Raw genomic sequence first — 21,760 nt, 5'->3', positions numbered from 1 at the left:
AATAATTTAATAAAAATAATATAGCCAACAACGGATTTTCCGTTGCTGATTGTAAATAATTATTCAATCAGCAACAAAAAATCCGTTGCTGATTTTGTCAATCAACAACAGATTTTCCGTTGCTAATTTATGCAACGAAAAATCCATTGCTGGCTTGTCAGCATCGGATTATCCGTTGCTGATTGTTAGCATCAGAATTTCCGTTGTTGTGAAATCAGCAATGGACAAATTTATTGCTAAAAAATCAGCAACAACAAATCTGCATCTGATATTTTCCGTTGCTAAATTATTTTAGCAAAGGATTTTAGTTTTATTTGCAACGAAATGGTTAGTTACTAATTACTATATTTTTTAGTAGTGTGTAGGTGTATGGGTTCATCAACATAATCTGACCCTGAATGGCACTGTATTGATTCCCATGAGGAACTGCATCAATCGGTGTCTTCTATGGTCTGCCCCATAAGAACAAATGGTATTATTATAAGATCCCAATTCATCCTATAATTTTTTTAAGTCTTGTGTAGCAAACCACAACAGTCAGCCATCTGATCTTAAGTAATTAAGATGAAATATCTCATTCAATCTGAAAAATGATAAAGAGCATTGCTTAGTGAAAAATGATCCCGAGAGTCTTCCCATACCACTTGTGATGTGGCTGAAAAAATTACATTGTCTGCAATGTCTTATGTGAGTGAATTAAGAATCCAAGAGAGAATCATATCATTGCACTTTTTCCATGAATCATACTCATCTTGCGTGTTTGTTTTAAACAGCATGGTAGTGGTTCCATCTGAATAGGAAATTAATATAGGATTATTCCAATTTTGCAATCCCTACGGTTATTGCCATGTTCTGCCATGTATATATAAATAGGAAGGTTAGCTAAGGCACAACCTAATACATTCTATTATTCTCAACTTGGTATCAGAGCCCTAAAATAATTAAAACACTTTCCTCACAACCTCCTCTGCAATGGAACAGTCAATCAATACCTCTTCCTCTTCTACAGCACTAGCAGTCCAGTATTCTTCTCCGGCAGTGCAGACTTCTTCTCCTGAAGTGGCTCCTGTGCCCTCCTCTGCTGCCTTACCACCTGTTTTCTCATCTGCCATGGCTGGTGAACAACTTCTCTTCAACCCTCACAATACCACCAACCTGCAGCCTACGTCTGATATAGTTAATGTCTCTGTTGCCGCAAGCATCATCTCCCTCTCTACTACCGCAAGCATCATCTCCATATCTCACACTCATCAAGTCATCTCCCTCAAATTAACAAACACTAATTATTTATATTGGAGTATGAAGATGCTGTCGTATCTCCTAGGTCAAGGAGTTTTGGTTTTGTTGATGGCTCCAACACATGTCCATCTCCACTTGTTCTTGCCAGAAATGGTACCTCTCTTCAGATAAATCCGCTTTTTCTTCACTGGAAACAACAGGACCAACTTATTCTAAGTGCCCTTCTTTCCTCCCTATCCATGGAAGTCCTACATCTTGTTATTGGCTACCAAAGCTCTTATTCTGCTTGGCGCACTCTTGAGCAAGCTTTCCCTTCCACCTTAAACTCTCGTATTATACAACTTCATGGCTCTCTTCAGGATCTTCTACAGGGTGATGAATCTGAAACTCAATTTATGCAAAAAGCTAAGGCCTTGTTTGATGAATTGGTCGCTGCTAGCCGGCCAGTTTCGCTTGAAGATTTCAATTTATATGTGTTTCATGGTCTCCGGGGAGAGTTTAAAGACTTAGTTACAAGTTTATTACCAAGGATGAACCTTTATCGCATGCAGATCTTCATAGTCATCTCTTCATGCATGAATTTCTTCACAAATCTTCAACTACCATACATGCTCCTCTACTGCCCACACCCAGCACTCCACCGTCTACCCTTGTTGTGAAATGCCAAACCTTTGGCAATTCTAGCCGCAGCAGGGGCCGTTTCAATGGTGGTTGGCGTCCCAACCAGTCCAACAGCAAAGGCAACCATTTTGCTGGCTCCAGACCTAATCACCGCAGCTTCCAAAGCTCCTCCTTCGGTGACAATTGACAAGGCTCATGGCAAGGCAATTAGCAGCACAATAGGGGGCAGAATCAACGTTGCAAACTATGTCAAAATTTTGGTCATACCGCTCTCCACTGTCCTCAATTCCAACAGCGAGGTTATGGCCAATAGCCTACAGCCAATCTTGTGCAGCGCAATCTCTCCTCCACTAGTTTTGCTGATTGGTTTCTGGATACCGATGTCAATCAACACGTCACACCTGATATTGCCACCTTGACTACTTCAGAACTATATCTTGGTAATGATAATTTACATGTTGGTGATGGTAAGGGCCTTCCTATATCTCATCTCGGTTATACAAAAATATATACACCACATCGTTCTTTCACCTTATCTAATGTTCTTTATGTTCCTGCAATCATGAAACCTCTGCTCTTTATTCAGAAATTTTGTCTTGATAATAATGTTTATTTTGAATTTCACCCTCATGTGTTTTATGTTAAGGATCTCAACACCCATGAAGTCCTTCTCTCATGTCAAAGTAAAGATGGTCTCTATGTCCTGACCAAGTCTTCTGTCATGTCAATTCCTCAAGCCTATTGGTCTCCCTGCACTTCTGCCTCTACCGATTTATGGCATCATCGACTAGGGCATCCTACTTCATATATTTTCCAATTGTTAGTCTCAAAAAATAAGATCATTTATAACAACAAACATCTTAATTTTCAATGTCAAAGTTGTCCTTTAGGAAAATCCCCACATTTGTCTTTAGGACCTACTAGTCACAAAACTTCTGCTCCACTTGAATTAATTTTTAGTGATGTATGAGGCCCTACTCCCCTCTTTTATTTAGATGGCTATCATTATTTTGTTAACTTTTTTGATGCTTATACTAAATATTTATGGTATTATCCTCTCGTTGTCAAGTCTGATGTGTACTCTGTTTTTCATCAATTTCAGACTCTCATTGAACGTCAATTTTCATTAAAAATAAAATATGTTCAAACTGATTGGGGCGGTGAATACCGCAAACTGTCCACCTTTTTTTCAGATTGGTGGTATCCATCATCGTCTAATTTGTCTTCACACTCATGAAAAAAATGGCACAGAAGAGTGTCGTCATAGGCATATTGTGAAAACAGGTCTTACTCTTTTAGGGCAATGTAAAGCACCTTTTTGATTTTGGAATTATGCTTTTGAAACCTCTGTTTATCTTATAAATCGCATGCCTACTCTTATTCTTGCCCATCGATCTATGTTTGATTGTTTATTTCAACGGTCTCTTGATTATCATTTTTTGTGTTCTTTTGGGTGTCTCTGCTTTCCTTTTCTGCATCCAAATAATAATCATAAATTGGATTTTCGTTCCTCTCCATGTGTGTTCTTTGGTTATAGTTCCTCGCATCTTGATTATCGATGTTTTGACATTGCATCTCATTGTATTTATATTTCCCGTCATGTCCCCTTCCATGAACATGTGTTTATGTTTGATAATTCTAAACAGATTACAAAGGTCTCAAACACAACCCCCACCTAACCCACTACTGTCACCCTCCCAACTCTTCTCCACCACCCACCACTACCCACTTCCAACAACCACCCAAACAGCCACTAGCATTCAGCTTTACCACTCCAAACAGCCACCCAACCACAACCTCCGCCCATCCCTTGGCCATCATCCCATACTTGTTTATCTAACCATTATGATGCAGGTTCAGCTCATCAATTGGTCTCATCTCCTCCTGGTCTAGGGGCACTCTCTAGTCTCTCCTCTACTTCGCCCTCCTTAGCTAGTATTCCAGTAGATTCGGTCTCTGCTTACAGCCCCTCCTCTACTGACAATCCTGTGCTTGCGGTTGCTTCTTCATCATCCTCTCCAGTTGGTCTGCAACTTATGGTTGATCTATCTTCTTATCAACTACCATAGGTCTCCTCACTACCACCATCTTCCCCTGCATCTCCACCAGCAAGCAAATGACTTCCTATGATTCTTATACCGCAGCAGTCGATAATAGCAAATCTGGTTGCTTCAACTACCGCCACCTCTGCCTCCACATGGGTACTGCATTCTCCCTCTTCTGAGCCTTTTGCATTTTCTGATGCTAACCGGTATGCAGTTTGGCATAATGTTATGTGTGATGAGATCATCGCTTTGCACTCTAATCACACTTGGTCTTTAGTTCTCTTTCATCCTTCGATGAACATTGTTGGTAATAGATGGGTGTATCGAATCAAACATCATGTTGATGATAGTATTGAGCGCTATAAAGCGCGCCTTGTTGCTAAAGGTTTTACCCAGTAGGAAGGCATTGATTATTTTGAAACCTTCAGTCCAATTATTAAGCAGGCCACAGTCCGATTGGTTTTCTTTATCACAATTTCGTGAAATTAGAAGATTCATCAGCTTGATATTCATAATGCATTCTTCAATTGTGTTCTTACTGAAGAGGTCTACATGAAACAACCTCCAGGTTTTGTTGACTCTTCTCTTTCATCTCATGTGTGTAGATTGCACAAATCATTGCATGGTTTGAAACAGGCACTAAGAGCATGATACACTCATCTAAGTGATTGTTTTGCGCTCCATTGGTTTCCAGGCTTCTAAGGTTGACACCTCCTTGTTTATCTTATATGATGGTACTAATATCTTATATCTCTTGGTATATGTTGATGATATTCTGCTTATAGGTAGCAACTCTGCTATGCTTTATCACCTAATACAGTTACTAAGCTCTAAGTTCAAGCTTCGTGACTTAGGTGTTGTTCACTACTTTCTGGGTATTGAAGTTCAATCTACCGGTATGGGTTTAATGTTACGTCAACATAAATATATTCTTGACATCCTCACCCGAGCTGGTATGACTTCCTGCAAACTCGTTGATACTCCAGTTTCCCCTTCAAAAGTCATTATATTACCATATCACTTATTCTCTAATCCTACACGATTTCGTCAAATTATGGGTGCTCTTCAATTTCTTAACTTCACCCGTCCAGATATATGTTTTGTTGTTAACAGAGTCTGTCAATTTATGAATGCTCCTACAGATTCTCATTGGGCCGCAGTTAAGCATATTATATGCTATCTTAAAGGTACAGCATCTTATGGTTTTCATGTTACTCAAGGCTCCTCTTTTGTTCTCCATGGATTTATAAATGCAGATTAGGTTGATAGTATTGATGATCGCAAGTCTACGGGTGGCTATCTTGTCTTTTTTGGTTAGACGCCGATTTCTTGGAAATCTGGCAAGCAATGCATAGTTGCTCGCTCCTCTACTGAGACTAAGTATAAAGCCCTTGCTGATGGCACCGCTAAAGTCATTTGGCTTCAATATTTGTTAACAGATCTGCATGTTCCCTCAGTTTCTGCTCCTACCATTTGGTGTGATAATCTTGGCGCGAACTATCTCTCAGCAAATCCTATATTCCATGCTCGTACTAAGAATGTTGAAGTGGATTATCACTTTGTTCATGACCGCATTGCCAAGAAAGAGATTCAGATTCATTTTGTTTCTTCTTGGGATCAACTTGTCAATGTCTTCACTAAACCGCTTCCTGTTGCATCCTTTACTGCTTTTTGGTTCAAGCTTCGGGTCGATTCCCCATCCTCAGCTTGAGGGGGCATATTATAGAATATATAGCATGTATTTATCATAATAGGAAATTAATATAGGATTATTGCAATGTTGTAATCCCTACAATTACTGTCGTGTTATGCCGCGTATATATAAATAGGAAAGTTGGCTAAAGCACAACCTAATACATTTTATTATTCTCAACTCATGTATATATCAGAATACATCTTAAAACGTAGCTTGGATTTGGCATTCAAAGAAATCATCATGGCCCTACTTCATGTCAGGTAATTATGTCGTTAAGAGGCTTTGAAACGAGCATCATACCTGGATGATGTTAATGGTGCAGGGAATATGAATTGTTGTTCAAAGGTTGTTGTTCCTCTATGATGATGATGAGCAGCAGTAGCAGCAAAAAGAAAAGGAATATAAATGCTAGGGTATTGTTCCTGATAACATGTAAAGAAAATAGAATAGAAATCTTTTCTTTATTGAGTTGTATTGCAACAGGAGACATTTACTTTATACAAAGGAGTTGTTATAATTACACTATTCTATTTCAAGTAGTTGAAGTGTAAAAGAAAACTAAATACAATAACATTAAATAAGATATATATATTCTCTTTGAATGGCCATATATTTCTTAACAAAGTTGACAACAAATAATTAAGCAGCACAACTTGGAGTTCTTTAAAAGAGAACGTTCCAAAACAAGAGTTTTAAAGACTAGCATATCCTTAAAATGTCTCAAAGAAATAACAAAATTTGATGGGTAGCGTTGTTCCGCAATGCAACCAATAAGATTATGCAGATGATAACAACACAATCTCTAGCTTTCACTAGTTAGGTGTAATGCTTTTCATTGCAGGTCAATTTTTTATTTTCATAAAATATATTAAAAAAAATATAAGATTCAAGAGTGCTAAGTCTAGTTGCAATGCTAGACCTAACAATAATATTTATAACATAAATAATAATATGTCACTTGTCTATCCAAATTCTTATATTTTTTAATCTTTTAAAAACAATTATGGTTTTTCTTCAATAATAATAATTGTATTTTTTTTAAATTTACTAATGATAATAATAACAATAATAATTTTTAATTTTACCCTTCAAATCAAATCTATGATAGTTTTTTAAATCTTGATAATAATTTTCAAATTTATTAATTATTTTATTAATAATATTAATTGTAATAAAAATAATAATATTTGTAACACAAATAATACTATTGTTAATATTAATAGTTTTAATTATAATGAAAATAATAATATTTTTTTATATTAATACTTTTAATTATAATAAAAATAACGGTATTTATAATACAAATAATAATATTTAGAAACCTAAAAACCCTAAAACATTGGGTCCTGACACCAGACCCAAGAAAATTGGGTCTTGACGCAGGACTTATAAGAATTGGGTCCTCTACAGGACCCATTAGCCTTGGGTCTTGACGCTAGACCCATTATCTTTAGGTCCGCTAGACCTAAGAGAATTGGGACTCGATGCAAGACCCAAGAGAATTAGGTCCTCTGCAAGACCCATTAGCCTTGGATCCTGACGCGAGACCCAAGAGAATTTGATATTGATGTCGAACCCAAGAGCATTATCTTGATGTCGAACCCAAGAGCAATTCGTGTTGATGCAAGACCCATTAGCCTTGGGTCCTAACATAGGACCCGTGAGAATTGGGTTTTGATGCAGGACCCAAGAGAATTGGGTCCTGAAGTTTTTTTTTTAAATTTATTAATGGTAAAAATAACAATAACATTAATTTCATTTTTAATTTTACCCTTCAAATCAAATCTATAGTTTGTTTTTCAATATTTATAATAATTTTTTTCAAATTTATTAATTATAATAAAAATAACAATATTTGTAACACAAATAATACTATTTTTAATATTAATAGTTTTAATTATAATAAAAATAACAATATTTATAATACAAATAATAATATTTAGAAACCTAAGACCTTAGAACCTTGGGTCCTGACACCGGACACATGAGAATTGGGTCCTAACGCAGGACCCATGAGAAATGGGTCTTCTGTAAGACTCATTAACCTTGGGTCCTAATGCGAGACCCAAAAGAATTAGGACTTGACACGGGACCCATGAGAATCTAGCCCTAACGCCAAACCCATTACCCTGGGTCCAGACACGAATACATTACCAATGAGTCCAGACCCAGGGGAGCATGTCTACAAACCCTAGGCTGCCATGCCCTCAATGCTAGGGCCAGACCCGTGCGCTTGGGGTCTGCAGACCCAGGTGCTAGTTTGCACCCAGCCAGGCGTACAGTTCTGCAGATCCAGTGCACAGGTCTGGCCCTAGCACCTAGGGCATTGCAACTCTAACGCCAAGTGTCTTCACCTTGGGCCATAACCCCACCCACGCCCCTACAGCCTTTGAAACGCTATGTGGCAAGGCATGGCAGCCCCAGTGCCAGTTATCTACATTCTGGGACCTGCAGCCCCTCTTGCTTGAGTCTACCACCAAGCGAGCGGGTCTGGCCCTAGCACCTAGGGCATGGCAACCCCCGCGCCAAGTGTCTGCAGCCTAGGGCACAACCCCACCCCTGCAAGAACTCTCTACGGCAAGGCATGGCAGCCCCAGCACCAGGTGTCTGCAGCATGGGACTTGCAGCCCCACCATGCCCCACTAAAATTTTCATTGACCATTTTCTCCAAAACTATTCGTTCAATGCCAAATACATCCCAATGAAAAGACAACCCCACCCTCCTTATGCAATTTTTGCAACTCTCTGTGGCAAAGACAGCTCTGTCATTACACTGCTTCAATCCACAGTGCCATGAATCTTGATGAACAGGACTTTTACTAATATTGCTCTAATCTACAATGCAATGAATCTTGATGAACAGAATTTTTCCTATATAATTTAGCTTTATGTATAATAATTGTTCCCAACAATACAACCAAACAAAATTAAATATGACCCCTTGGGACTAGTTGAGGTGCACGTAAGTTGGCCCAAACACCCACATTAATAAAATAAAATAAAAAGTTAAATATGCAAGTTTTGTTGTTGGAAACAATGCAGTCTCAAGAAATTACATAGGTTATGTTGTGCGCAACCTAAACATTTTAATAAAAAAAAATTGAGTTATGTTAGTGGAAATAACATAACTTATGGATTACGCAGTTCTCAACTGCACATCTCCATAAGATGTGCTATTTCCTCAGCAAAATTGAAGATTAAATTATTTTTTCGAAACTTTTTTTTGAAAAAGTTCTAATTTAAAAAACAAATTCAATATGAGGTATGTAAAAGCTCTGGACATGCATATTATATACATTGTGTAATACCATCCAAAACATTCATAGTTATCGAACTGGCTAAGGTTCATGATTTTTCGTGGTAATCTAAATTAACTTTAAAATAATATCATTTTAATATTTTTAAAATAAAATAACTTTATTATAAATAAAAAATAAATATTGTAGTTGACCTGATAAGGTCTAACTCATCCCAACTAGCCCAGTCAAGTATTTTGCTTGATTCCAACAAAAAAAAAAAAAAACAAGAAGAAGAAGAAGAAGAACACCTGAATATGGATTTCAATAGAAATGCCTTATAAATCCTGCACAAATTCGATCGTGGATATATAGCATGTAGTTTCAATATAGACGAAAGCGAGCCAAAAAAAAATTGCCTTAAAGGGTAAAATTGAGAAATATAGAACCAGAAAGTATTTGACTTTCTTCTTCAATATTTTCCCAATTTTGTTCTATATATATCTTTGATTTATTTGATATTTTTCCATAGACTATGAAAGGCCACCATGACATTCATGGATACTCCTTCAAGATTTTCGTAATAATTAAGAGAAATTCGAAATTAGACGATGAATGTAGAGAAATTTATTTTAGGGATAGTAAATTAATGACATATACAAGTTATATTGCTTAAGAAAGTCTTCCCAATTAATTATGGAAAATGGATTTTCAAAATATTTATATATATATATATATATATATAAAGAGAGAGTTTCGAAACACAATTGTACCTGTATTTTTAAAAAATATATTTTTTATTAAAAATTAATTTTTTTATATGTTTTAAATTATTTTGATGTGTTGATTTTAAAATTAATTTTAAAATAAATTAATAAATATTATTTTAATATATTTTAATATAAATAATATTTTAAAAAATTACTATAATTATATTTCCAAACAAATTTACTTGGTACTTGCTCACCTCAAGTCTCTTAAGAAAATACTGAAAAAAATCTTCTTTCAACCGATCGACTTTCAAGAAGCAGTGTCCTCTAGCTTATAGTTATGATTATGATGATAAAACGAGCACGTTTAATTGTCCTAGTGGAGGTAGCTATTTGATTACCTTTTGTCCATGGTCAAATGTGGTGGGTCACAACTCTTTCTTTTTATGGAAAGAGTTGGAGGACAACACATTTAATAAATTGAGTATCTTCATTATGATAAATTCAAAAGAAACGGAGAGCTAGATTTGGGATTCACATACCAATGCGATTAGAAAAAAGTTAGGGTTTAGATGGACCCCCTTTTTTTTCTTTTTCTTTCTTTTTTTTTTTTAATTTCACTTTTTTTATATCTTTTTAATTTCATTTTCAAAAATTTATTGTTTCTGAAATAGTTTGGTTATAATTTATTTTTTTAATATAATATTATCATAATCTCAAACAAATATTTTAACATTTAATTGGGAAGTTAAGTCGTGAAACATATATTAATTCAATATATTATTATTTAATATTAAAAAAATATCATCTTTAATTTTTTTAAAATTAAATTATATTTTTACCACTCAACCATTGCCCTCACTCAATTCTAATCTTGAAATCTTTACATGATTTTGTTGTCTTTGAATTAATAAAATCTATTAAATCATATAGAGACAACTTTCATGTTAGTTAATTTAAAATTTAAGTTCGATAAAAAATCGAGTTGGAAGATTTCAAAGATACTCGCTAGATTAGGTTTAATAAGAATATCAAATAGTTTTTTGTTTTTAAATTATATTAAATAAAAAATTATTAAAATAATTATTAAATTCAATAGAAACTTAATGGGGATTACAAATTTGGTGAGTTATACTAGAATGTCGTCCTTTTTATTAAAAAAAAAATGTAATAAAAATTAAAAGGAAGAGTTAGCCGTCAAGCTGGTCATTCTTGTAATAAACTAAAATTACACAAGGTAATTAAGAGAGAGAGAGCCCTATACAAGCTTAACATCGGGAAGCCGAATTGATTTTGACCATGGAGGAGTTGTACGATGGCAACATGGAATTGAAGGAGATTCAAACCCTGGCAGGACACTCCGATAGGGTTTGGAGCTTGGCTTGGAATCCGGCCACCGGAACTTCTAATAATCCTCCTGTATTGGCTTCTTGTAGTGGCGATAAGACTGTTCGAATCTGGGAGCAGACTCCTTCCAATCGCCTTTGGCATTGCAAGGCAGTTCTGGAAGAAACCCACACTCGAACTGTTCGGTCTTGTGCCTGGTCTCCTTGTGGGAAATTATTGGCCACCGCCAGCTTTGATGCCACCACCGCCATTTGGGAGAATATTGGCGGTGATTTCGAATGCGTTTCTACTTTAGAGGTATTTTATTTAAAAATCTCAACTGTTGGTATATGTTCCTGCAGAATGGTGTAAAAAGATGCTAATTTTTTTTTTTTTGTATGGGTTTTGGACAATAGGGTCATGAAAATGAAGTGAAGTGTGTGAGTTGGAATGCATCAGGTTCGCTCCTGGCGACTTGTAGTAGGGATAAGACTGTTTGGATATGGGAAGTGATGCCTGGGAATGAATTTGAGTGTGTTTCAGTTTTGCAAGGGCATACACAAGATGTTAAAATGGTTAAATGGCATCCAACTATGGATGTTTTGTTTTCTTGTAGCTATGATAACACTGTTAAGGTACTCTTTGTGGGTAAATTTGCTTATCCCATCTTTTATTTTCTCTTCAACGACTAAGATTGTGTAAATGTTTCGTTGCTGCTTTCGAAATCAGTTTAAGAAAATGTAGAACAATGTTGAATTTTTGGTAGAATTACAGGTTTGGGCTGAGGATGGTACTGGTGATTGGCATTGTGTTCAATCCTTAGGTGAATCTAACAAGTACTACCTCTCTCTTCTTTTGTAGCTGATATATATAGGTTTTACATAGATTGATATTTTTGTTACTCAGTTCATGTTATATGTTGGTATATTAGCAACTCTTGTTTTATGATATGACGAGTTTATCTAATTGGAAAAGGGTTGATTTCTACTCAGTGGTCACTCTTCTACTGTCTGGGCACTTGCTTTTAATGCTGAAGGAAACAGAATGGTTACTTGTAGGTATGTAAATCTTTTTTTCTTTGTTCTTTTTCATTTTGATGATCATTGATTGGGTTGATTTTTTTAAAAAAAAAGTAATTTAGGTGGAAAAAACAGAGCTGTTCATGGAAGGGAATTGAACAAGTGTTTTTGGATTGATTTTGCAGTGATGATCTTACACTAAAAATATGGGAAACAGATGTTGGAGGGATGCAATCAGGCAATGACCTTGTTTCTTGGTGAGAAACATGTTCTCTATGCATAATGGATCTTCTACTTTTCATTTTATTACAGCATATTGAAATGTTCCTGGATGAATTTTAATCAGTTATAGAATTTGATCTTGTTAATGTTAGAACTCAAGTAAAGAAAAGGCTTTGAATCAAGTGTGGATGAAACTCATGACAGAAATATTTGAAATTCGTGGTGGAAATTATGGTGGTGCTAAGTAGTAGGCTGCATGATAACAGTTATTAGTATTTTGGCACCTGATGATAGATTATTGGTTATGGTGCTCTTAGAATCCATTTACCATGTGAAATGATGTGAGATTTATGCAATGTGAGAGAATTGTACCATATGATCCCCATCCCAAATTAGAGTTACACCTTATTTTAGGATGTCCAGAATGTCTTTCCATGTTCATCAACATATCATATTTATTGGTTTTGTTAAAGTTTATTTAGTTATGTTGGTTACAAAAAAGAATGGAGTAATAGATTTGGGATTAAATTCCCTGAGGGATCGATAATTCATTTTCATGCTCTGTTTGTTATGGTGAAACTATAGGCCTTTCTTTTTGGATTGTGCAGCATACATGCCCAAACACAAAGCAACTTATTGATAACTTGGTTTGTTTTTCAGGAATCACCTTTGCACTCTCTCAGGTTATCATGATAGAACAATCTTTTCAGTTCATTGGTCAAGGTAGCAGCCCTGCAAATTAAGTTTACTAATTATCATGTCCAACTCTTTTACTTGGTTTTTGGCTGCTGTTGTGCTCTTCAATTTCAAACCACTGTTACCTTCCTTTCTTGTGTTTTGTTGTCATTGGGTGCTCTTCTAGACTTTTTCTGGGCTATCCTTTTGTCTTTTTGCACAGTTTTTTTCCCCTAAATTCTCAGTTTTTACACCTCTTCACACTTGAATAGGGAAGGTATTATAGCAAGTGGAGCAGCTGATGATGCACTGCGGTTTTTCGTGGAGAGCAAAGATGGTTTGGTATTCAAGATTTATATCCTCATATTTATTATATCTACTGATTCAATTTAACATAGAAAGTGCAACGATCCTTCATGTAATGAAAAATCAAATGAGACAATTGTGTGTTTGTTACAGGTTGATGGTCCTTCATATAAACTGTTGTTGAAAAGGGAAAAGGCTCATGAAATGGACATAAACTCAGTGCAATGGGGCCCTGGGGTAAGATTTGTTCTGGATATGTGAGATTAAATTTATGCATATAGCTATCTTTGTATAATGGATATGATGAGAGGAATGAGAAGCAGGGTTGTTTGTAGATTCTTGGATTCTGTGGCAATCTAGTAATGCTTTCCATTCAAGTGTCTTGGTAAACTGAATAGATATTTCCCTGCTCACCCTGACGTTATATATTACTTGAAGCATACTACACTACTGTCCCCTGCACAGAAAAAATAATGAAAAAGAAAAACAATCCTGGCACTTGATCATGGGCTGCTGGTGACCCTGCTGGTTCCAACAAGCAACCCACTGGATCAGCACAAGCTTCCAGCACTCCTAACATTTGAAACCGCGTCTTGATTTTTGTTCTTCTCTTGTGTGCATGTGGGTGGGGGGGCGAGGGCGGGTTGGCATGGTGTTGGGCTGGTTATGTATTCATGTGCGTTTAATGGTTAGTGTTCAAGTTACGACTGTATTCTTAATGTGTTCTGTATATGATTGTCATTTTTGCTAGGAAACCGGGCTGCTTGCTTCCACAAGTGATGATGGGACAATAAAGATATGGGAGCTGGCAGCTCTGACCTGATTTTTTATACTTGGCACAGCTTGTGAGATCAAGAGATTGATGTTATTATATATCCCATGTTAATCTCTTCTTATTAGGTGATCAGTGTGATAGATGGCCTTAGTTGGACTACAAATCGCTCTCTGCTGGTTTCCATACTAAATAAAGCATTCGTGTTTGTAATCTTCTTTTGGAGTGATGTATGACTGGAATGTTCAAACTGAATCCACCCATGCTCTAGGTTTATCGAACTAGACCGTATAGTCTACCAGAACTAAATTCAATAGAAAACATCCGGACCTCGGTATTTCCCATATTTATATTTTGTGTTCTCTTGATTTTCCTTCTGCTTACAAGGCTTGCTGTTTGTATATTAATGGCTAATTGATTCTCTCTCTCTCTCTCTCTGCTTGAATTGTAATGACGAGATGTTCTGTGTTTGCCTTTTTCTGCTTTATATCTGTCCATAAAAAATCTTGAATTGCTTCAAAATGAAGTCGGCAATAGCATTCAGACTAATGTCCAAAAAAAATAATAATAATAATAATTCGAGGATAGAATAAATCAAATTGATAATTGATAACTGATGATGAGACTGCAGCATCTCTAGCTGGAAACATGTATTCATGCATACAAAATTAATATTCTTAAAGCAATTAGTGAACAAGATACAGACAAGTTGTGCCCAAGTCCAAGCATGCTCCAGTTTGTTTAACACTTTAGTCATAAAAGCTAGGGCCTTTCAGAACATGACGTCCAATCTCGTACTTGTGTTCATACTTGTGTTCAAATTGTGATCGTGATTTGTGATTTAGATGTTAGTGTTAAAAAAAAATTTAAAATTTAAAAATATTTTAAAAAATAATTACTACTATATTTTCAAATATCACTGTACAAAAACACAACAACTAGCAGTCAAAATTCAACTGCAAATCTTTCTCTCTTTTTACCCCACAAGAGCAAGCTATCAGTTCTTACAGCATTTTCCCAAGTATCTTACAGCATTTTCCAAAAACAAATTCCAAAAATATTCTTGTAAATTGAGAAAATGGTTTATCATTTTATTCACAATTCCTTTTTTAAAAAAACATTTACAGAAATGGAATATTTTTGTAGCTTTTTAACTGTTCTAACTGATTTTTTTTATGACTTGAGATTTGATTATTCACCGCTCCTATTAAACACAGTCCAGCCTATCAGTTCAGCAAATAATTTTACAGTTTTCTTAAATCAAAACATTTTGCAAGTTTGAACAAAAAAGAAGATAAAAAAAAAAAATAGTAGGAAATGTTCCGTACAGATAATAACCCATCACAAGGACATTTCCACATTCTAAGCTTTTCCTATCCTAACAATCAGTACAGATAACCAATTTGTCATCAAAACCTTGTGATTTAAACGTTTTTATTTTTCTTATGAAATGAAGATCTGGGATTGACGTGCATGATTTATTCATGTGAAGACAAGAAGCCTAAATCTTGTGAATAAACAGCTCCCTCTTTCTCATGACTCCACAGGTCTAACGCTAAAGAATCCAAATATCCTCCACAGCTCCCTCTAATCGGTTATATAAACATATTCCTGCTTGCTTGCCCTTCAATTGCTTAAAGACAGAAATATCTTCAGCCTGAGCTTCCAGCAATGGCCAATCAAATTCCCTCGGCACTTACCTTCACCTTACTCCTCATCTGTAAGTACCTCGTCTCCGAGTTCTGGTTGCATGTAAGATGTCAACACACTCATTATATAAACCTATTCTAACATGAATGAAGAAATTCTTGTGCAGGTTTCAAACATGCAGGAGCTCTACCGGTCACCTTTTCCTTTAAGAACAACTGCCCATTCACTGTTTGGCCAGCAAGCCTAAGTAATGCTGACAGTCCACAGCTGTCTTTGACAGGCTTTGCTCTGACAACAGGTGCTTCATCTTCCCTGAGCACCCCTGCGCCATGGTCTGGTCGGTTCTGGGGTCGAACGCGATGCAATACAGATTCCTCAGGCAAGTTTACTTGTGCAACCGGCGATTGTGCCTCTGGTAGAATAGAATGCCGTGGTGCTGGTGGTATACCACCGGCATCCTTGGCAGAGTTCGCTGTAAGAGCTAATGACGGACACGACTACTATGATATCAGCCTGGTGGATGGTTTTAACATCCCACTTTCAGTAATTCCACAAGGAGGTTCTAGTGAGTGCCGTTCCACGAGCTGTGCGGCTAATGTGAACGCTGTTTGTGATTCTAAATTAGCTGTTAAAGGGTCTGATGGGACTGTGATTGCCTGCAAGAGTGCATGTTTGGCATTCAACCAGCCACAGTTCTGCTGCACCGGTGAGTTCAGTACACCAGACAAGTGCCTTGCTTCCAACTACTCGAGCATTTTCAAGCAACAGTGCCCTGAGGTTTATAGTTATGCTTATGATGATAAAAGTAGCCTACTTAATTGTCCTAGTGGATCCAACTATGTGATCAACTTCTGTCCATGATGAAATAACTAATCATCTCCTTCGAAAATAAGGAGCAGCACAGCTTTAATTTGTTCAAGGACAGAATAACCTTGGATAATAGAGGATGTCAGGATCAAACATGAGATTCTGACACTCAGGATGTGTTCATATTGAAAATAAAAGGAGATTATTATCAGTAGGTTGTTACAAGCGTGCAAACAAAGCACCTAAAAAAATCCAGACGCAAATGCACTCAAGAACAAAAAACACAGAAGCACAAGAATGCTTTGTTCTTTTCAAAGTCAACTGGCCTGCTGAGTTGTAGTAATTTGCAAGACAAACACGATCAGTAATTTGCTGAACTATGCAAATCTTAATATGAATTGATTATCAGAACGCATTCCTAATATTGTTTGATATCCTGAATCTGCAGTTATTTTCGTAATTATGGCATTTCACTGCAATAAGCAGGTATGCTGGGTTTCCTTGATGCATTTTCTCAGGAGCCTGAGATACGAGTTTGTGAAAAGCAAAACCATAACGAATTGAGAGACGATATGAATTTTTGGCTTAGATGCATAGAAGCAAGTTGAACTGGCGGTGAAACAATCCTAGCTCAGTCAAGAACTTTTGCGGAGCTGGCAGGGCAATTTATTACTGGACGATAGGACAAATTTCAATCTGGTGAGATGAGTACTTCCCCCATTTCCTCAACTATAAACGAGTTAGATTTGAATGACCTGTTATTTTGGCTAGAAGTGAACCCATCGAGCTGCTGTAAGGGTACTCTTAACGTTGCTGAATGCGCACAAGCACATCATTTACAATTAAGTAGCAGAACTTGCACAACAGACCAATAATGTCTACGCCCGAAAACGAGGTAGTTCATGTCTTTACCGAGCCGATATTGTCAGCTAGAAGAGTCAGTAGCCAGAGGGTAAGAGTTAGTTTTTTAGCTTCGCCTACAAGTAGCTTAGGTTGAATTTCAAGTTTGAACCTGAGAGCTACCCTCCCCTAAAGGACTACATCTAGCAGTTCCAACAAAAGAATCTGTTGACCAATATATGTTACTCATTTTCAAAGCATGTGTGGACCTTCCTGATAATAATATTGAAGCAGGCGTGCTTCAAAAGAATGAAAGTTAACTACAAGAAACAACATGTAGAAGTAGAGAAAATCTATAAACAGAGAAATCTCAGAACAAACCATATTACAAAAGCGATCATCTTTCCTTCAGAGTCATGAATGGAAAGTGGGAGGGTGCTGCTACCTTCTGAGTGGCTTATAAAGACAAACAGTTACATACTTGGATTGGAATCTATGGGTTAGTCCAAGAGCAACTAGAGACTGAGATGCCCATCCTTTCTCAATGTAAAGGTGGTTAAGCACAACATGTTGAGGTTTGGAAGAAGAAGCTTCATCAAGGACTGTTAGACTTAGCTGCGGTGGAACTGCTAAAGGATCCTTCGCAAAATCATCCTCAGCTGGAAATGCTTGACTGTAAGTGGAGTCTGGAGATGGTGGGGCCTCAAACTCAACTGCACTATCAATATTTTCTGGCACAAAATCCTGCAAGAAATAGCAAGAGGAACTTACAAATCTAATCATTAACAAATAAATGTATTCTTTTTGCAATTTTTCCAGACACTAAAAAATGTTTCTTTGCACCAAGAAGTCTTGTATTTCTTCCTCATACATGAATATTAGTAGGCAAAATATTTATCTAGCAAAATCTTGGTTATATATGAATGTAGAGGAAGCAGAATTCGTGTTGCTAGCTCACATATGACAAATAAAAAGCATGTTTCACATCGCTGGTTTGCATGAAATCCCAGTTTTTCAAGTGCATCCTGAACATATCCCTTGAAAACCCATGATTCTGGGCTTATTTAGTTTCCAAAACCATTGGCACTAGTGACTCTTAAACAATCAAATGCCTCTGGATTTGTAAGACCAAGAGCCATGTCAAGATACTTACATGAACATCAAGAAGATTACAAACACGGCCCATTTCATCATTTACAGAAGGAAGATCTGGAATATATCTCCACTCTTCATCCACAATGAACTTATAGTGGTATATACCTGATGGAAGGACCAAAAGAATAGAATGATCCTTCCCAGATCTTTGTAACTTTTTCCTGCAACAGAACAATAAATGATATCATATCATATAAGTTTCCTCCGAAGCAACACCTGCTCCTTTTGGATCTTTCATGTTTAAGATGGTGGCTAAACCTTACCTTGAAGAAAAGTTGTCCCATGATCCTTCGACAGCCACATCGTTTCCACCATGGCTCCATGTGATAACTGTAGGGATTCCTTGCTCAGGGGGTTGGTCTTCATCAACAACTTCATGGGAATCATTCTGCCAAACTTGATCAAAAACAGGAGGGGCATCAGGCCTTCGCAAGGGGGCAACAGGAGCCTGCAAACATGCACATTACAGAAGCAGTTACATCAGCTAAAGTTCTATCACATACAGAGATAAATCCACTGTTCCGTCCATAGAGCAAGTTTAACCTTTAGATTCCCCCAACAAGTACGAAAATAGAAATCAGCAATAAACGTAAAATGCAACTATCCACCAGAGAAATCACACCTTTTCCCACACATAAAACAGCAATTGAGCTGCTGAAATCAAACCATCCCAACTCTAACCCACAATATGTCAGCATCACACACGGGTTGCAGATGCCTTACATAAGCAAATATAACGAAGCAAGTACAACAGACTAGTGGATCAACCACATACATGTTAAGAGCCCCATAGTCATTATTGATTCTCAAAAAGTTAACAAGGACATCTAAGGAACTGAAAGAAACCAAACTCTCAAATCATATAACATTCTTAAGAACTACAGTCATGATTGAATCTTCAATTCAGCCATCATGGCATCGTAATAACTTTCTTTCTTAGTTATTTGATCACAATAATATTTCTTGCATAAAAGGCTTCAACTATTGACAAATACATTCACAAAAACCATGCAGTTTAAAAGACATGCATCAGATTTAAATAAAACCCACTTCATAAAACAACTAAACCACCTAAATGGAGATCTTGATTATTAAAAACAAATCAAAACAAACTGAGAAAATAAAAGAAAACCCATTTCTCAAAATGCTTAAAATCCAACCATGAATGCAATTAGTCACCACTAATCTTCCTCTTCCTTCCTTTTCACAGATCTTAATTGAACCTATCTTTCACCCAATAAAAGACACAACCTTTGAATTAAGAATCCAAAATTTTACAATCAAATCATCACAATTAACATTATACCTGAGGAGGGAACAAGAAAGGAGACGTGGATCGAGCAGGGGCATGATCTGGAGGACTATTATTATTTTGAGTATGAACATCATTACTATCCAATATTGAAACCGACTGGCTTGTGGTCGACGCCCCTCTTCCGATCACAGACGACGGCGACGGCAACTCACCGTTTTCTAACCCTTCTCCATCGTCTCTTTCTCCTTCCTCCCTACCGTTTGCATTCCCCATTAATATAACCCTCTATCCTTTATCCCACGGACGGTACAGAACTAGCGTTAGCCCAAAATCAACAAAAGAAAGGTGGTTCTCGTCCGAAGATGGTGAAAATATATTACAACACAATATCGTATTTAATAATTTTTTTTTCTTTTTTTGGTAATGAATATGATAAAAATAAGAAGAGACGTGTGAGGAGTGGAGGAGGAGTTGTGGAGGAGATCGGTGGTGGTGGAAGTCTAGTGATATGGTTAATGGGATAGTTTAGCTTTGTTGCAGAGGAGAGAGAGCGGATATATGGATAACGATTGAAGGAAGAGAGTTATAGGGTAAGGTCGATCTTAGTTTTAGTTCTTGGGACAATAGGAGGATAATATGGGCCCACTACGCATCCGATGTGGAACATTATACTTATACGTTTGAGGGATACTTGCGGGGGTGTTTGGGAGCATAATTTTACTTGTTTTTTTAAATAATTTTTATTTATAAATATATTAAAATAATATTTTTATTTTTGAAAAATTATTTTTTTATTATCATCTCATAAAATAATCTAAAAATATTTAAAAATAATTTTAAATAAAAAAAATATTTTCTCTAGATTTTTTAATCAAAATTTAGATTGATAATAAGATTTCTTTGTGTTTTTATGTTTTGAACTTCTAGTTTTTAATATTCCCTGAACTTAACAAATTATACCTCAATCCAAACATAGAAAGATAAAATAAAATAAAAAAAGTGCTACAGTAAATATTTTACTTAGTTTAAATTTAAAATTAAATTATTTAAAAGTTACTTGAACATGATTCAATCCACAAGATGTGTCCAAAGACAACCCGGGCACCGAATAAAAAACGTTGTTTGATTTTAAAAAAAATATTAAGATGATTGTTTTTTTGATATTGAGACATCAATATATTAAATTATCATGGGCTTCATGACTTACCCTACTAAATTACCTCAATCCAAACACAGAAAGATGGAATAAAAGAAAAAAAAAATGCTACAGTAAATATCTTACTTAGCTTAAATTTAAAATTAAATCATTTAAAAATTACTTTAACATGATCCAAACCACAAGATGTGTCTAAAGATAATCTGGACACCGAATAAAAAACGTTGTTTGATTTAAAAAAAAAAAAAACATTAAGATGATTGTTTTTTAATATTGAGACATCAATATATTAAATTATCATGGGCTTCATGACTTACCCCACTAAATTCTTCACTCGGGTGATAGACTCAACTGTATTTGAGAACTTTATTTTTTTTTTTAATTATTTTTTTATTTAATTATATGATAATAAAAATAAATATTTATAAAATTGAATACAAATTAAATATTAGGATATTATTTAAAAATTATAATAATTTTATATAAAGTAGACCAAAATAATTTATAAAAAATAAAAAATATATTTAATAATAAAAAAACACCTTTATTTCATTCACTATTTATATGAATAGTAAAAGATGAGCTGACATCCATATATTGTTTTTAGATGTACTAGGTAATTATGAGAAATAAAATTCTTACAAATATTTATTTCTATCGAATGCTGGGCTTTGAGAATATTATAAAAAAAGGTTTTATATTTATTATAGAAGAAGAGTGATTAATATCAAAAGGAAGTAAAGAGAAAGAAAGAAGCAAAGAGTGCACTCTTTAGAAAATCAACATGACAATATCACACATTACACATACAAGGGGAAAGGAGAATTTTTTTTAGTTCTATGAAATAAATAAGGTATCATTTGGGAACCGCAATTTTTAAAAAATTTATTTGATTTTTTTATTAAAAAATAATTTTTTGTGTGTTTTGAATCGTTTTAATACATTGATCTTAAAAATAATTTTTTAAAAATAAAAAAAAATATCATTTTAATACATTTCGGCATGATAAACGCTTTGAAAAACAACCACA

The 21,760-nt window shown here is 35.6% G+C and overlaps 3 protein-coding genes across 3 annotated transcripts; 2 read left to right on the top strand and 1 right to left on the bottom strand.

Moving 5' to 3' along the window:
- Positions 1 to 10,759: 10,759 nt before the first annotated feature.
- On the top strand, positions 10,760 to 14,217 carry LOC118046979 (protein CIA1). Its single transcript, XM_035056096.2, has 9 exons — positions 10,760 to 11,191; positions 11,290 to 11,508; positions 11,648 to 11,709; positions 11,866 to 11,931; positions 12,078 to 12,149; positions 12,775 to 12,837; positions 13,062 to 13,131; positions 13,249 to 13,332; positions 13,847 to 14,217. Exons 1-9 carry the CDS (start codon positions 10,847 to 10,849, stop codon positions 13,916 to 13,918), a joined length of 1,053 nt encoding a protein of 350 aa, XP_034911987.1. The 5' UTR covers positions 10,760 to 10,846; the 3' UTR covers positions 13,919 to 14,217.
- Positions 14,218 to 15,401: 1,184 nt separating this feature from the next.
- Positions 15,402 to 16,535, top strand: LOC118046983 (thaumatin-like protein 1b). The gene is made up of 2 exons (XM_035056104.2): positions 15,402 to 15,587; positions 15,684 to 16,535. The coding sequence occupies exons 1-2, from the start codon at positions 15,539 to 15,541 to the stop codon at positions 16,376 to 16,378; spliced, it is 744 nt and encodes a 247-aa protein (XP_034911995.1). The 5' UTR covers positions 15,402 to 15,538; the 3' UTR covers positions 16,379 to 16,535.
- Positions 16,536 to 17,499: 964 nt separating this feature from the next.
- Positions 17,500 to 20,114, bottom strand: LOC118046980 (SNF1-related protein kinase regulatory subunit beta-1). The gene is made up of 4 exons (XM_035056097.2): positions 19,626 to 20,114; positions 18,583 to 18,767; positions 18,318 to 18,480; positions 17,500 to 17,908 (listed from the first exon to the last, which is right to left on the bottom strand). The coding sequence occupies exons 1-4, from the start codon at positions 19,845 to 19,847 to the stop codon at positions 17,606 to 17,608; spliced, it is 873 nt and encodes a 290-aa protein (XP_034911988.1). The 5' UTR covers positions 19,848 to 20,114; the 3' UTR covers positions 17,500 to 17,605.
- Positions 20,115 to 21,760: the final 1,646 nt, after the last annotated feature.

The sequence above is a fragment of the Populus alba genome, chromosome 1, assembly GCF_005239225.2.
Source record: "Populus alba chromosome 1, ASM523922v2, whole genome shotgun sequence".
Lineage (NCBI taxonomy): Eukaryota > Viridiplantae > Streptophyta > Magnoliopsida > Malpighiales > Salicaceae > Populus > Populus alba.
The sequence above is the reverse complement of the archived record's forward strand: the minus strand, read 5'-3'. Positions and strand labels throughout refer to the sequence as shown.

Coding starts and splice junctions, on each gene's coding strand:
- LOC118046980 (XM_035056097.2), bottom strand. CDS start 19,847: ATGGGGAATGCAAACGGTAGGGAGGAAGGAGAAAGAGACGATGGAGAA. Junction 18,481..18,582: donor TGGGACAACTTTTCTTCAAG/GTAAGGTTTAGC, acceptor GTTCTGTTGCAG/GAAAAAGTTACAAAGATCTG. Junction 17,909..18,317: donor GTAATCTTCTTGATGTTCAT/GTAAGTATCTTG, acceptor TATTTCTTGCAG/GATTTTGTGCCAGAAAATAT.
- LOC118046983 (XM_035056104.2), top strand. CDS start 15,539: ATGGCCAATCAAATTCCCTCGGCACTTACCTTCACCTTACTCCTCATC. Junction 15,588..15,683: donor CTTCACCTTACTCCTCATCT/GTAAGTACCTCG, acceptor ATTCTTGTGCAG/GTTTCAAACATGCAGGAGCT.
- LOC118046979 (XM_035056096.2), top strand. CDS start 10,847: ATGGAGGAGTTGTACGATGGCAACATGGAATTGAAGGAGATTCAAACC. Junction 11,509..11,647: donor GCTATGATAACACTGTTAAG/GTACTCTTTGTG, acceptor GTAGAATTACAG/GTTTGGGCTGAGGATGGTAC. Junction 12,838..13,061: donor TTTTCAGTTCATTGGTCAAG/GTAGCAGCCCTG, acceptor ACACTTGAATAG/GGAAGGTATTATAGCAAGTG.